Genomic DNA, 16,669 nt, shown 5'->3' on the forward strand with positions numbered 1-16,669 from the left:
TTTTTTAAAAAAAAATTCTATTAAGATTATTTTTAAAAAATTAAATATCTTAACTAGCAAAACCATAAATTTTAAAACTCTTCTTAACCATACACTGTCCATTGCCAATCCTCTATTTTAGCGGCTCCCAATTTTATTTTCGGTTATGGAACCCTAAAGATCGACCTTCTTTTGGCGGAACCCCGCGACTTAATTAATAAATTTCATTAGCAATTGTGAAGATATCAATTTAAGATTGACTGTTAATTAGTTTAAAAATATTTAATAAATGAAATTCTATTATTTTGAAAATATTTAACGAATGTATGAAGCATGAAATTTTTTCTTAATATTGGGCTTTATGTCAGAAAATTGAGTTAACATTTCTTCAGAAACATCTAGTCTAGTTCATAATTTGATTTCAGTGTATGCATAAATTGAAAATGAATGAGCTGAAATATGCTTTTCGTTGAAATAAAAATAAAAATTGGTGAAAATAGTTATCAACAAAAGATATCTCTTCATTGTTATTTTTATTTGATGTGATGTACTAATGAAATTCTTCATAAGTGCATTCATTATTGAATCAATATATTGTTAGTAGAAAATACTTTTTTTCCAATTTTATTTATTTTTTTTTTACTTCACAAGTATTGTAATAAAATAATTTTATAAAAAATAATGGAAAATAAATAAGAGATAGTTAATTCGAAAAAATTTAATGGCAGGCTTAAAAAATCCCAACTGATTAAAAATGTCCTAACTCTCGGAACCCATGTGACGAATCTGCGGAGTAGAATTTGGGAAACGCTGCTCTATTTTACATGTTTCAACAAAATTTTAACGCATAAACATTCCATGTTAAAGTATATTTGTATAAAAAAAATAACTAATTTTAAAAAACAATTTACACTTCAGAAGCCAAAGTATTTATACACATACATTAAATTCAATACATTGCAGATTTTTCTTGGAAAAAACCTCCGCACCATTTATTTCAAAGCTTGATTATTTAAGATCAAATATCGATTTTTTGGACTCAATTGTTTCTTGAGAATGAACAAATAAACTATGAATAAAATTAAATTTGAGAGCTGATGTTTATGCTATTAATGTTTTGTCTCTTTTTATGATAACAATTTCAAATCAAAATCGGAAACTTAAAAAAAAAAAAAAAAAAAAATTAAATTCAAATGAATGTAAAAGAAATTTAAATTTGTCAAATAAGGGAGCTGAAACAGTTCAAGCTAATTTTATGCAACAAAAAAAAATACATCATGATTCTAAAAAATCATAATTTTATTTGGCAAACCAAGAACTCTATAGTACCAATAAGCTCATAGCAACCCTGGCTTTTTCACTTATTGCGCTATGAAAAAAAGTAGAAAAGAGCAAGATTATTTTCTTAATACAGAATTAATCAGAAAAATTTTAATCATTTTTATCACAGTTATATATGATAAGCAAACCCAAAAAGTGTTAGAAATCACAACCACATCATAAGATGAATAAATTTTATTTTAAAATTCAATTAGTCCAAATATGATAAAAATATGTGCAGTATGTATGAAAATGAAAGACAAAAGATTAATGTTAATCCAAACTAACTTAAAACACAAACACACCAATGGGAAGAAAACGGATCTCCTGTTATGGTATTTACGTAACAGTTTAATTCAATTATAACATCAAAGGAAGATAATAAGACTCTTGGAAGTAAGACATTTTCGCGAAGTAAGCTGCTTTTGAGAGATAAAAATTGGTTATTTTTTACCACAAGAAAATTATTCTTTTACTAAAAAATATGAATTAATATTTTAAATATTGTATTTATGAAAGTACACATTTATATTATTCAATAAAAGCCAAATTTTATTTTAAGTGTTTAGATATTTTTTTAAAGAACATTTTAAATCGAAATTAATATCAACATTTGCTTACATCTTTTTGTAAGCACATACAAAATTCTACAAATTCATAAATATTAAAATTTTGCTTATTGGTATATACACCGTAAATCTTATATTAAACTAGTTACTATCTCATTCTTTTGATTACAATTTGATTTTAAAAAGAAAATTTATGTAAAAAGTGATAATTTTTAAAAAAATTTAAGAAATTCCCTAATTTATTTATCTTCATATAATACATAATTCAAATTTCATGAAACACACTACTTCATTTGATTTTTCACACATATTCACATAAATTCATATTAATTTCCTGAGATTTTTTATGGGAAAACTTTTTTTTAGCATACTAAAAGTATATTATTTATAAAATGCTGACTAATATTATATTTTTAAATACTATATACAGTGGCATAGAGGCTTCAGAAACAATACTTTCAAATACATTCAGAAAAAAATTGAGAATAAGAAAAGTTAAGATAATTAATTCAAGAATATTTCAAAAAATATGCTGACCAGCCTGTGTAGGGGTCAGGCAACTGGCCTTGCATCAAAAAGGTTTTGGGTTTGAATCCCAGACAAGGCATGAATGTTCTTTCCTTTTCTGTACTATCTGTCCCTAATGTGGGAGCAACGTTGGCCCACCTAATATGGTGTCCATGTAAGAGTGGCCTACAAATCTGGCCTTCAGATGCCTGTATGAAGAACAATCATTCCCAAGGTGGGCATTGGAACAAAAAAAAAATTTCAACTACTATATACAGAAGCATATAAGTCAATTTTTTAAACCTCCAAAATTTTACGGCCGAACTTCAGTTTGATAATCATCGCATTACATACAATAATATAGATATGAATAGCTATTTATCAATTTACCTTTACAAATTGTGTCTTAAATTTTGCATTTCATTTCAGCATATTTGCCTTACATATAAAGGTTTTCTTTAGAAACAACACTTCAAAATACATTCAGAAAAAATTAAAAATAGGAAAAGTTAAGTTAATTAATTCAAAAATATATCAAAGTATATAACACATAGAAAACTTTTAAAACATACCATTAACATACAAATTTAAAAATTCCAAAACATCATTTGAATCAGATTCAATAACCTCAGCAGTTTGTCATGCGGATATCACCTTATAATGGATTCTACTTCATCGGCATCAGCAGAAGTTTAAAAAAAAAAAACTTTTTTTACCCGCATCCAAAGTATATTCGAATTTCCACATTTTTTAACATATTTTACAATAACATTTGAAACCACATTTTGCCACGTGTCTAGTTTCATTTAACAATTATAGGAAAAATAATCAACATACCAACAGTGGACAATTTATATTCCTGACATACCAGAAATTTTCTATCTTCTCATCAAAAACAAAAGGTTGACTTACACACTGAGATGCATGGTACTGTACATATTTGACTTTTATTGAATATAAACAGTTTCAATTTTTAAAAATACAATATTTAGAATATTAAAATAAACATACTAGTGATAAAATTACCTTTCTCTATAGTTGAAAAAAATATTCCCAAGAAGGATAGGGCAAAATTAATGGTTGCTACCAGCCAGGAGGCAACTAAATGAACCAATTGGCGACTTATTCATTGAAAATGCACCCCATTTTATTATTGTTATAAATATGGAAATATTATCAATATTTTATAATATTCCGAGTCTTATTTTAGTTCTCTCTTGTTTTTCCATTTTGGAATTGAAACTTGTTATGTTTACCATATTTTGAGAAAGCATAACATTAATATTACAACATGCAACAATTTTTTTTTAATTGTTTAAAATTTTAAATTTTCAATAGAATGGCCACATGCTTTAAAAAGTGGCCACTGTTAAAAATGTTACAACTGGCTAATAGCAAAATTTCCTAATTTTGCCCCATACGAAGAAGGTCTTACTTTCTTTAATGCCTAAATCCATAAAAATAGTGAGTATACTACACTAACATTTACATATAAAATTGACTTTAATATTTCTCTTTTAATTAACAAATAGCATATCTTATCAACTTTCCACATGAAGGAAATACTTAAAGTTCCAGCAATTTTTGCTGAATATACATTTATGTTTACTGAGAATTTCTTTTCTCAGCAAAGCAGTGCTTATTTTAAGGAAAACATTTTTAAAAGAATATTTGTTCTGTATGGCTTCTAATCTGAAGAACTAGAGGATTCTTCGTGTCTTCTCCTATAAATAGGATGTTCAATAGGAAAACGGTTCATGTATTTGCTAGAGGAAATAAAATAAAGATGTTACATAAAAAAGTGTGGAGAGCAATTAAAGTTATAGGTCACCTTAATACCTTAAGTCAAGTTCTAAAATAACTCCTCCACTATGCCTTGAGAGTCAAGCATAGCCTGCAAAAGCATTCTTAGGGAGGTTAATCTTTGCCCAATATTTGAAATTTAAGTAAAACTGTTCTATTTTCAGGGTATTGGCGTTTTTTAAGAAAATTTCCAAAGCCTTTTGATCTGACTGTCTCGTGAATGGTAAAACATATGTAATTTGATTTATATACGAACTAGCTAGATTATTTTTCATGCCAAGAACAATAGTTTTTAAAATGTGCACAAATTTTGTTGAATTTCATCATGTAAACCAGTTGCTGGTACTTTTTTTTATTATTATTTTTGCAGACTTACTCATATAATGAAATTATAAATAAGTTCAAAATGAACTAGAAAAGACCTATAATGTCAAACATGTCAGAGAAAGCTGGTTTTACCTGGGAAGTCATAATTTGGAGACCTCGAAAATTACTCAAAAATGAACATGATCATACTCATATACAAAAGAAGACAAAGGAAAATACAGTTTAAACATTTTCAAGGTTTTTCATAAAAGTTCAATTCTAATATTATATTACCTTCTCAATTTGCAATAAAATTTTAAAATGATTAATTCTTCATGTTAATAAAAAAAAATTTATAAAAGCTTATAAATCTCAAGAAAATAAACACAGATTTTATTTAGATTAAAACTATTATTACTATTAGGGATTATTATTAAATAAGAGTTATAGTGTTAGTCAATTGAAAAACATTTGCACATGATGTTTAAAATGTTTTACAATTTTATTACATTTTGAACTAAATGAATTCTCTAACAAAGACAGAAACAAGAATATAGACATGCTCATAAATGAATCACTCCAGTGATGCAATTGGATAAAACATTGCTTACAGACATATACCTGGAGAGCAGACCCATATAATATGCAAGAACATGCGAACACCGTTCACATAAAAATTTTTACTATTACGAAGAAAGAAAAAAAATATATTTTTTATTTCAATGTGCAAAAATAATGTATGTTTGATTTTAATGCTTTATGTTTTATTTCACGATCTAACTATAATAATACTGCACTGTTGTAAAATCATATAGTTATTACAATAAGTGCAAAACAAAGCTACCGAAAATAAAACTGCAGTTGATGTTGTTGACGTATGCCTGTTGAGGCAGAGGGGTGCGATTGTTCTTGTTTTTCAGCGACGCCATCTATGGCCAAGAATTCGACTTCTGCCACTTACATTCGTCGCACTCATTTATAGGGCGGATCCATTCATTCATCCATAGATCGTAATTTTGACCTGAATCAGAGAACGATCGATCTCCAATCCAGTACCCCCAGAGGTTTGATTTGTTATGGGAGCATGGAGGACTTTGCGACTTGACAGATTTAGCGTGCATCAGTCACCATTTACTACACAGGGAATCTTCGGCCTGCGGAGTTCGAACCCACGAACTCTCGGACATGGGCCCAGTGCCCTACAGACCAGGCTACCCCGGCCCAACTGAAGTTGATTTTTGCTATTATTGCAATAAATAAATCAAAACTATTAAGAGAGAAATTAATATTTCATAGCTTTATTAAAAACTGTAAGAAAAATATATTTATGTAACAGAGGTAACATTTCATGAAGCCTGAATTAAGAAAAAAATAAACTTAATAGGCCAGTTTTACACTAAACATGTTAATATTTATGATTTTAACTTCTGTAGAAAAATACTAAAGACATCAAGTGAAAAGGAATAGAAAATTTAGTTGTAGTTGTAGAACTGAGAGAAACTAAAAAAAAACTGAGCTTACCTTCTAGCTTTTTGTATGAGATCATTTTTTCTACAACTTAGCATATGCTGTCGCTCCGATGAATTTTTCGAAAATCGAGAGCCCTCTCCACTAGCTGAAAAAGAGACTTCCTCAGCTCTGAAAATAAATTAGAAAAAAAAACTAATTAGATTAAATGATGGTTGATTAAGTTATTTGAGCAAATAAATGAAATATTAGAAGATAAAAACTTAAAAATGATATTGATAGGATTCTCTTTTTATCTGTATTGAAAACCTAGGTAAAATGAATGTGAAAGATTCTAGATAAAATGAGAAAAAAAAATTTAATAAATTATTGGTTTTCTATTAAAAATCTCATATAAAATTCTGTTGTCATGAACTTAATTTCAATGAGAAATTTTTCTCACACTCCAAGAAAATAATTTTATTGAAATTGTAGGAAAAAAAGTAAAATGAATGTTCATGAAAATATCTTTCCTTTTAAAAGCATTTGAAAAAAACCCTTGTTTCAAACAGCTTCAAAATTTTAAGTAAAATAAACAAAGAAAATAAATAATGAGAAGTCTCTAATCTCTTCACATTATTACATATTTGTCATGGCAATATATTTGACACTATATGTATGTTAAAAAATTGCCAAAAAGAAGCCACAAAGCTAATTATTTTTAAACAAAGCTAACACAATTTCATAGGGTAAATAAAGAACTATAAATAGTAGCCCATTTTAAATGTTGAATTCATTTTTTATATTTATAGCTTAGATTTTAAAAAAATTGTGACTGATTTAAGTTTTCCAAGAATCTTGATGTAACAAGTAGTGCATTGTCTTGGTCTCTATATTTTCATAGTAAAAAAAGTTTGATTTTATTAAATTTGATTTAATTTCTTGTTCAAACTACAAAAAGTAACATATATTTAATAAAATTGCACCTTAAAAAAAATAAATGTTGATAATTAAGTTTAGTGAGCTCTGAGCTAGTGTTTAATATTTATTAATTTATCCCTTTTCATACTACTTAATTAATTTTTCAAATAANTAGTGGACAACATATGCAAATTTTGCACGGTTTGGCTTACTTTTGAAAGAGTTATCGCTATTTTTGTGATTTTTCCTTAATTTATGATAACCAGTGTACTTAATTAATTTTTCAAATAAATTAAACATTACTTTAAATAAACTGAAGTAAATTAATCTATTTTTATTCCTTTAAAGTAAATTTTAAAAAAAAAATTCTAACAACGCTGAGAACAAAAATGATGTAACTTTAAATTTTGCATGGTGTAAATAATTCAAAATAGATCAGCCAAATATCAAAAATTGTAAAAATATGTAAGAAAAAAAGAAAACATTGATCAACGTCGCCATTCAAAAGTAAGTTATAAACAAAAGTTTAACCTGGAGATATAAATGCATTTGAGTTCCTCTTGCCACGGGCTGACTATGCCATTGTTAATTAACATTGCTTCTCTTACTAGCAAATATGATTTCCATTTTATATAGATGTAAGATACATTTGAACAATACAGATATTTACGAATAACAGAAGAGCGAGTACAAAATCAAATATTTTTCATACACTTGGGAAGTAGTATCTGCAACAGCAGTTGAACTGGCAGCACTATCAGTCTCTGTGGGAGACCTGGAAGTTGATGGTGAATACATTTCCTGTCCAAGATTAAGAGAATGAAGAATCTGACTGTTTATACTACTCCTCCTTCTCTAAAATAATTAGGAAACAAACAATTAATTAATTATTGAAACAAACAAAATACGGCAAACTAATTTTTTTTTCGTTTAGTATTACTTTATAGAATATTTTTAAAAACTTTAATTTAAAGATATAATATTTGAAAATAAACTAGCACATAATTCTCACTTATATAAATGAAAATCTAAAGATACTTATTTATGCAAAAAAACATACTTTATTAAACTTGGACCATTAATAATTTTTCAGGGTGCAGTTTTTATGCAAAAAGTCAGAATAAATTATGTGCATAAAATATGCACACCATACAAAAAAGTACACAAGTTAGGTTGTTTGTTTAATTTTTGAAAAGTTTAGAGCAAGAGAGTGTTAAGTGTAATTTTAGTAAATTTAGGAACATTAACTGTATAAAACGCAGGTTTTGTAGTGAATCAAAGAAATAATCAGGGCCAAATTTTTCAAAAAAGCAAGGCATTTTTTAGTACAATAAACATATATTAGATAACTTTTGAAAAAGGCAAACATCAAACTAAAAACAAAGTATAATTTGCTCTAGAGTGTTACAAGCAAATTTTGCCACAAAATAAATACGAAATACTCCATTTTTAATCTCAGAATTACTTTGCTAAAGACAACAACAAGTTTAACAGTTTACAGTATATTTCTATCAATACTGAACAACTCATATGAACTTCCAATCAATGCATGAAAAATTTTTGCATTATTGTTACATTATAAAAAAATAACTAATATCACTTAGTTAATACTCCCTCGCACTATTATATAATTAAATTTAGCAATGTAGTTTAAAATTTCTGTAATCAAATCACTTTAATTTCCATTCAATTTCAAAATTAGATGAAAGAAACGAATCAGTAATTGTGAAACTACAAAAGTCCACCTTCCATAATATGTCACAGGATTTGCATGAATAATAAATAAGTTTATGACCCATGAATTCATCACCATAAAATTTTGATGATATAAAATTTTTAAGTGAATTTCTTCTTCATAGAATAACTGAATTCTCAAAAAGGTTTAAACAACGAATCCTGTAAGCCTATATGTCTGAACTATGTACGTATTTAGTAGAAGGTCCCTGCAAAAACTAGAACTTTTGAATTTTGCTATTTCTACTATCATTATTAATTGAAATAAAAAGATGTTGGGTCAAAAATCCAAACTATTCCATTCTTCGAATCCATTCCTTAAAAAATCACATTTATATTCTTAGGAAAACAGATATTCAGAACATACGCAAAAATCAGGAATATTAGAGTGCAAAACTAATAATAGGGACAAATAAAGACAAAATATTTTATCAGGAATATCAAAAAAACAGTAGGAATCTGTTTTCTACAAAAAATTGTTCAGCAGTTTCAAAAAATTCACAAATTATTTAAAAACTAATATTCTACACTTACAGCTATATACTTTTAACCCAAAGTTTTAAACATTTTCAAAATGTTACTTTTTCACTAATAATTTTTCAAAATGTACCATTTTTCACTAATAATTTTTCAAATGTTTTTTTTTTTCTTTCAATGACCATCTTGGTAATGACCTTTCTTGTTACAGGCATCTGAAGGGTAAATTTGTTAGAAACTATTTAAGGGGCCAACGTTGCTCCCACAGTAAGGACAGATAGTACAAAGAATGAAAGAACATCCATGCCTTGCCCGGGATTTCGAAACAAGAACCTTTCCAATGAAAGGCCAGTTCCTAGACCCCTATGCAAACCGGTCAGCATTTTTTTTTTCCAAATGGGAATAATAGATTTATTTATACTCAGTGCATTAATTTCAATACCATAATCAAGGATGAAAAATGTGAAATTGTAGAAAAAAATTATTGAAGTATTTGTAAAGCAGTTGCCATTATTTACACCTTGCAATTCCTCTTTGCAGCATAGTATAGATTTAAGACAGTATAATATTATAATCTTCAACTGTCTCTGAACAGGGATGAGATTAGCAAAAAGGCAAAAAAGCTGAATTTCCACGATAGTAAATTTTACGCAAGCGCAACCCTATAATAATAAATTCCAGACAGTTTAAGGTAATAAATGATGTGCTGACATACAATTGTGTACTAATCTATTATTATATAAATGATTACATTGATACTTAACATTTATNAGGGGAGAAAATAGCTAAAATAAGTAAAAATGAGAAAGGATTGGTAGCTATGTATTTTCTGTAATTTTCTGTTTCTCTTTGAAAATCGGTGAATTTTCTGAAAAAGCGGAATACTTATAAAAAAAAGTGAAATTTTTAGAAAATCTCTGAATTTTTGATAAAAAAACTGAAATTCAAGAGATAAAAGTGAAAAAAGCGGAAATCCGCTAAAAAGCGGAAAAATCTCATCCCTGTCTGAAACATGCATAAAAATTATTCAAATTAATAACTATAAATCTTACAGAACACCAGCCAAATTATTATCGTAAATATTTAATGAATATGCTTTTAACCATAAATATTTTATGAATATGCGTAAATACTTTATAAATATGCTACAAATATGCTTGAAACCTTTTCAAATAATAAAACAAAATAAGAAAATAATGCACATAAATTTTAAACAAAAACTTTTACATTTTTGTCTTACCAAAAGCATACTAAAAGGAGAAGTCCTATTAGAAGTTGGAGAATGTGCAGGAGGAGTGGGAGGGAACATTGTTGTCTAAAAAATAATATACATTACTTTAATGAAACTATCTTGAAATATACTTTAAGTATAATTATTATATAAAAACAAAAAAAATTACATTTTGCATTTAATAATTTAATGGAAAAAGTGCCAAAAAGAGGTCAATCAAACAATTTATTTACTTTCAGACATAAAAAAAGAAACAATTAACAATTCTAAATAAATTAATCGAACAAATAATATAAACTTGGTAGTTTTTACATGGACAAAACATAAATATGTTGTGAAGAAATACTTTTTTAGAAAAATACAGGACAGGTTTTAAAAAAAACATAAATAACTTTTAGTGTCTAAAGTGCTGGAAACTTTATATACTTCTACACAAGTAGAAGAACATATCCTTTAAAAAAACTACATAAATCCTTAGATATACTTTTATATTGCAGTAAAAAAACAAATTGGATAAGTTGGATTTTTTTTTAATATTTTTACTTACAAATTAGCTTTTAAAATTGAATTTTTATCACTCGTCAAAGCCCTTTAAAAATTGGATTATTATTATATATTTAAAGAAATATTAAAATTCAATATTTACAGTTGGAGCTGTTAATCTTTCCTCCAAGATATTTTCAACAGTAAATTCAACAGATCTGGTTGTTAATAAATCTTCTAATACTAGATTATATGGCATGTGAGGAAATAATTGAAGGACTTGATGTACCTAAACAATATAGAAACATTAGTATTAGAAAGTAATAAAAACTAAAAGAAAATTAACAATAAAACAAATTATAAAAATTAAATTGCCAATTAAATTTTTCAGTCAATTCATTAGAACACCAGAATATATTCTACCCTAAAAGCAATATACCTAAACAAAAAAATTAAAGCAAACTTGGCAAGGAAGAAAAATACACCCAGATAGAATCTCTGCAAATATTGACTAGATTTAAACTCAACACACATTTTAAATACTTAAAATAACTAAGCTAATCAAATAAATTACATTTTAACTAATTTAAGGGGCAGATCCACTTTAAGATTTTACTTTAATACTTTAAAAAGATAAACCTAAAGGGCAGGGAAAATATCTGTGAATTCAAATGTTAAAGAAGAAAGCATCCAGAAAACTTCAAAAGCATTTTGCTTGTAGAATAATAAATTTTTTTCATTGCACAGTTTTTTCTTTTAATGATTTTTTGAGAGGAATTTTGAAACCTTATTTTAAAAGACACACTATTCTTGAAAAATTGGTAAATCGAAAAATACCTTATCTTTACTATAGTTATTAACATACATAATCAAAAAATAAATTAATTATAACTTAAAAACAGCATGTACTTTGATAGTTTTGGATTGGATACCTCTCAAAAAGAAATGTTTCAGGGAAGAACAGCACTATTTCTTTTGTATCACTATGGAACATTTAATTTCTATAGCTTGTTAGTTTTTAAAACAAAAGGTCTTTTTTGAAATTTAATTTATACATTGTCTCCCAGAAAAAAACTCCAAAAATATGCTTATTTTACGTGGAACTTCGGTTGTCAAACTTCTTAGTTTAATTAAACAAACCAAAATAATAAACAACAATAAAATAACTGTCATATTTTTCAGTCATATGTTCCTTCAATTATTTCAATACTTACCATACTATCAAGCTGTGATGTCTGAATAGGAATTATTTGTGGTCTATCTCCTAATAAACTTGTGTGACTAACTTCAACAGAAAAACTTGGAAACCAACTTACATAACGAGAACCTAAAATATTTTTAAGAAAAATTAATATTAAAAGCTTTTATTATCATTATTTAAAAAGAAAATAAGCTAATGAAAATACTAGAAATAAAAACTTTTATGACTATTAAGCTTTAACATATTATTTTATACAAAACAAAGGTTAAATTTNAAAAAAAAAAAAAAAAAAAAAAAAAAAAAAAAAAAAAAAAAAAGGAAGACTTTTATTTTCAATACTATAAAATCTAATACACTTTCTAAAAACACTTTTAAGACTTTTTTTTTTAAAAAATTGTGCAAAAAATTAGGTCTTGTCATCTTCTTTCTTGGTATTTTTTTTCTTAGCTAGTCTGTAATTTCACTGTTTTTACTGATACATTTAAAAATCATGATTCATTCTTTAATTATCAAATACAATATTATATCTCTCATGATTTTTTTCAATTTTCTTTCCTTGTAGTTCATTTTAAATTACAAACACAAAAAATATTCATTCAATAAGAATAAAAAAATTGGAGATTATGTGAGAAAATTAATACCCCAAACAATAAGATATAACAAATAAAATATTCTAATTGTAAAGTTACTCTTCAGTTTTAATTCATACATATGATTTTGCACTATTTTTTCAGGATTACTTTCATTTTCATCTTAAAATCTTCTATCAAACTGGCAACGACATGACATTTTAGTATATCTAGTGCTATTTTTCCCACTTTTATCAACATTTAGGCTTAAAAAAATTGGATATCAATTAATAATTTACATACACTCAATTTCTTTACTTTCTGAATAAAATCTTCTTTTTCAATGAAATTGGAAAAATCACAATATTTAAAATAGACTTACATAAATAATTTTTATATAATAAAACGTTCTTATATATAAAACGTTATTTTTATATAAAACTTTAATATACAAAAATTAGACTTAAAAAAGGTTAAGATGCCTTTATTTAATATAGTATTAAATATTGACTTAAATTAGTAATTTCTTAAAAATGAATCAAGTGATGAAGTCAAGTATTTTTTTTAAAAATCAAGTGATCTGAATTGTGATTTAAACCATTTAACCCTAGTAATGAGGACCCAGGTTCAAATGCCAATGGCAGTTGGTCAATTTGAAAACTGCTCCAGGATTGATGAAAAACATCCTGGATGGTATGGCTAATGTATTTACTTAAGACGACTTTACTCACAATATTGCAGACATATTGTGAGTAAAGTCTTCTTGCTGTCAGATAAACAATTGGAAGTTTTTACAGCTTTCTTCGCCAAGAAAAACAACAGCAGAGTAGTTTCCTTTAATCCTTAATAGGTTCTCTAAAAAGGCTAATTTGTCACAATTCTTGATGCAGTAGATTAACACAACATTGTTCAAGCATTTGATATATATAAGTATTAAATTCATAATGATAAAAATATTGTACTTATAAGACAAATTTGGAAAAGTATGATAAAATTTTTAATAATGTTGTTGCACTGCATGAGGTTTCCATTCCTGTACAGAAATACAATCAGGGGTCTGTCTAGGTTTTTCTGAGAGGTACCTATTTTGTGAAAATTTAGACATAATTTGTGAAAAATTAAAAATATTAAAAAATCAACACAAAAATATGTTTTTATTCATTCTTAAGGGATACAAAAACAAAATTTTAAGAAAAAGTATTTTGTGAAGCTACCGTTTTTCCTTAAGTTGAATTTGTGAAGGTACCACTAAACAGTAGTAAATTTGGCCTGGACAGACCCCTGACAGTGTTGTCTGTAAGTGAGGCTTAATGTATTCGACTGTGGTACAAAGATTGGATAAGAAAAATTACTTTCTATACATATAAGCGAAATTTTTTCCTCACTTTTATAACAATTAATTTCAATTCAAATTACTGTTATAATTCATTTTATTTAGCAGTATTCAGTTCCAGTATAAGGAATGTTGTCCATTAATTTAATTGACAATTCATTTATTTATTAAAATCTATTTATTTTTTTTAAAAAATGCATGTGAAAAAAGTTAACTACAAACAGATAAAAAATAATAATAATACTGACAATTGAAAACTAATAGTATAAATTAAAAAAAACAATACCATTTATAAAAACTTAAGAAATGAAAGCTATAATTACAAGGACTTAATATGTCTATTGAATCAAATAATGATTAATAATTTAGAATTAAGATACAACAAAATACTGACCATCAAAGTGGAAGAAATGATTAGTAGTTGGATTTGCTTGACGTTGCTGATCCTCTTGACCCAGAATGTTTCTGTTTAAATCTGACCTTGAGTTATTACTGTTTTCTTTTTGCACAAGAGGTGTACGGCAGGTTGGGCAATTCGTAACTTGTTCTAACCATGAGTGCAAACAAGATCTGAAGCAAAATTTGTTAAAAGTAAATCAAACATAATCTGAATAATAAGTGGTCAGTAGAGTTTAAATAAGTTTGAAAATTGTAGTTACGTCCAATAAAAAGGACTCAATAATATTTAAATGATCCATGGAGTAAAAACACCTATGTTAAATTATCTCAGACAAACATGTAGAGAACTGTTCTGATAGCTGAGGCTCCAATGCAAAAAGTTGCTACTATGATTCAATTCATGATGAGTCATAAGTGTAAATCATAATTAACTTATAATTGGATAACAGAAAGATATGTATTTAGATCTGAGCTAAGAATACACTAAAATTTGATTTTGAATGGATACTAAATAACACAATGTTTGGCCTATTTAAATTTATTTAATTTATTAGCATTAATTTTTTTTTTAAAAAATGCTTTATATCTTTTAAGATAGATAACTCAAAAAATCTGAAACAATACTGTTTGGATCAAACCAAGACCTGAAAAATTATATTTTTATTCAGTAGCCAGTTGCTGGTAGACTCAAATCCTTTTCATACATACCGATATAAATCCTTTTCATACATAGGTCCTTTTCAATTAATAACCACTTTGGCAAACTTTTTTTAAAAGGATTAAATTATATTTTTTAAAAATTCGCATTTGAAATAATCTATGGCTAAAAAAAGTTAATTCAAGAATAATGATAACATAAATATGTGACAAATTTAATTAAACATACTGAATTTAAAAAACTATATTTAATAATATTTGGGGAGGCAAAATGCATTTAATGCACATATTACAACTTTGAAATATGAATCTTTCTATTATGAATTGTTGGATTTTGAAGGATCAAAATTTTGAATGGAGACATTGGAAATTTTAATGAAAATTCTGCTTTCAAGAATCATTCTGCATTGATGCTCTTTTATCATTAAATAATTTTCTAACAAAAAAAACTATGAGAAAAAGTGACCAGTTGCTTAATTAAGTCACTACTTTTATTGATTATTTGCCATCTGGTGAGAGGTTATTCTCCGGTCTAATCGAACCTTATAATGAAGCACTTCATAATTAGTGTGAATATCAAACAGGAAATCATGTATACATTTTCTTACCTTAATTTTTCAAATGATCTTTTTAAATAGTAGAGACTAAAATCAATGAGATATAGTTGATAATTTTATTTTGTAATAAGCTTTTTTCTAAACTACATGCTGATTTCATAACAATAAACACCTCCTTTAACAAAACCAGAGCAAGATGTGTAATTTAAATTTTAATAAAAAAGAAAAACCATTACTGATATTAAAAAATTATCTTTAATAGAATTACTTTAATCCCAGGATCAATGCTCATTCATTTTGAATATTACTGCAGTTCTAAATATATAAAGCTGTTTTAAGCTTTACTCCTTTGTAATGTTTAAAGATAAAAGTTATCTACTTCTCACTATAGTTTAAACTGTAGTTAAATAATATACTTAAAAAATTGTAATATCATATAATTAAATCAATTTAAATGCTAAAAAAGTTAGACTCACGAATGAAACATATGGCCACAAGGTAATTTTCTTGCAGTATCCATACGATCCCAACAGATGGCGCAATCGTCATTATTAGTTTCTATTTCTTCTTTAGTAGCAAGAGGATAACTAAAATAGGAAAAATATTTAAAATAATTATTATAAAAATTATAATTATACTTTTAGCATAATAGGCATTCAATGATTTAATCCACCAATGGAAAAAATACAAGATTTACAGAACAAAGTTATTCTTAAACCTACAGAACATAGAAACATAGTACTTAAAAGTTATTTCCTTAAAAATCCATGCATTTGACATAAAGTTCAAAGATCTTTGAAAACTTCTCTAAGAAAAAAGTTGGAATCATTTGTGTGATGCAATGCTTCAGCTTTGAAGATCTTATTTGCTTGGAAGCTTTAGCTTCTATACCAGACCAATCAAAAGACTTTGAGCAAAATCAGCTTTTCTATCTGCCTGTGATATTAACCTAAGTTTTAACCATATATATAATAATCGATAAAAGGAACTTTATACAAATACATTCTGAAAGTGGTAGTTGAAAAATTCAAGATGTAACAAAAGCATTTAATAATCATCTCTGTCTGTGATCCGCCTGTGATATAGACCCAAGTTTTGATCATAAAATCTTTGATGGTCGGAAATGAACATAGTTTGAAAAATCATAGGCCCAATCTTCAAGTTTAACTCACACTAC

At 26.5% G+C, this 16,669-nt stretch overlaps 1 protein-coding gene across 1 annotated transcript in view; it reads right to left on the reverse strand.

Annotated features, from left to right (window-relative positions):
- Positions 1 to 1,479: 1,479 nt before the first annotated feature.
- LOC107447925 (E3 ubiquitin-protein ligase AMFR) overlaps positions 1,480 to 16,669 on the reverse strand; it is a 28,180-nt gene continuing 12,990 nt past the window's right edge. The window contains exons 9-16 of the mRNA XM_043043267.2: positions 15,969 to 16,079; positions 14,274 to 14,449; positions 11,991 to 12,103; positions 10,940 to 11,065; positions 10,303 to 10,377; positions 7,564 to 7,706; positions 6,006 to 6,122; positions 1,480 to 4,141 (exon numbers count right to left, since the gene is read on the reverse strand). Coding sequence (XP_042899201.1) covers positions 4,063 to 4,141; positions 6,006 to 6,122; positions 7,564 to 7,706; positions 10,303 to 10,377; positions 10,940 to 11,065; positions 11,991 to 12,103; positions 14,274 to 14,449; positions 15,969 to 16,079 — 940 coding nt within the window. The 3' untranslated portion in view covers positions 1,480 to 4,062. The remainder of the gene's footprint in view (positions 4,142 to 6,005; positions 6,123 to 7,563; positions 7,707 to 10,302; positions 10,378 to 10,939; positions 11,066 to 11,990; positions 12,104 to 14,273; positions 14,450 to 15,968; positions 16,080 to 16,669) is intronic.

This window comes from Parasteatoda tepidariorum, chromosome 6, assembly GCF_043381705.1.
Source record: "Parasteatoda tepidariorum isolate YZ-2023 chromosome 6, CAS_Ptep_4.0, whole genome shotgun sequence".
Lineage (NCBI taxonomy): Eukaryota > Metazoa > Arthropoda > Arachnida > Araneae > Theridiidae > Parasteatoda > Parasteatoda tepidariorum.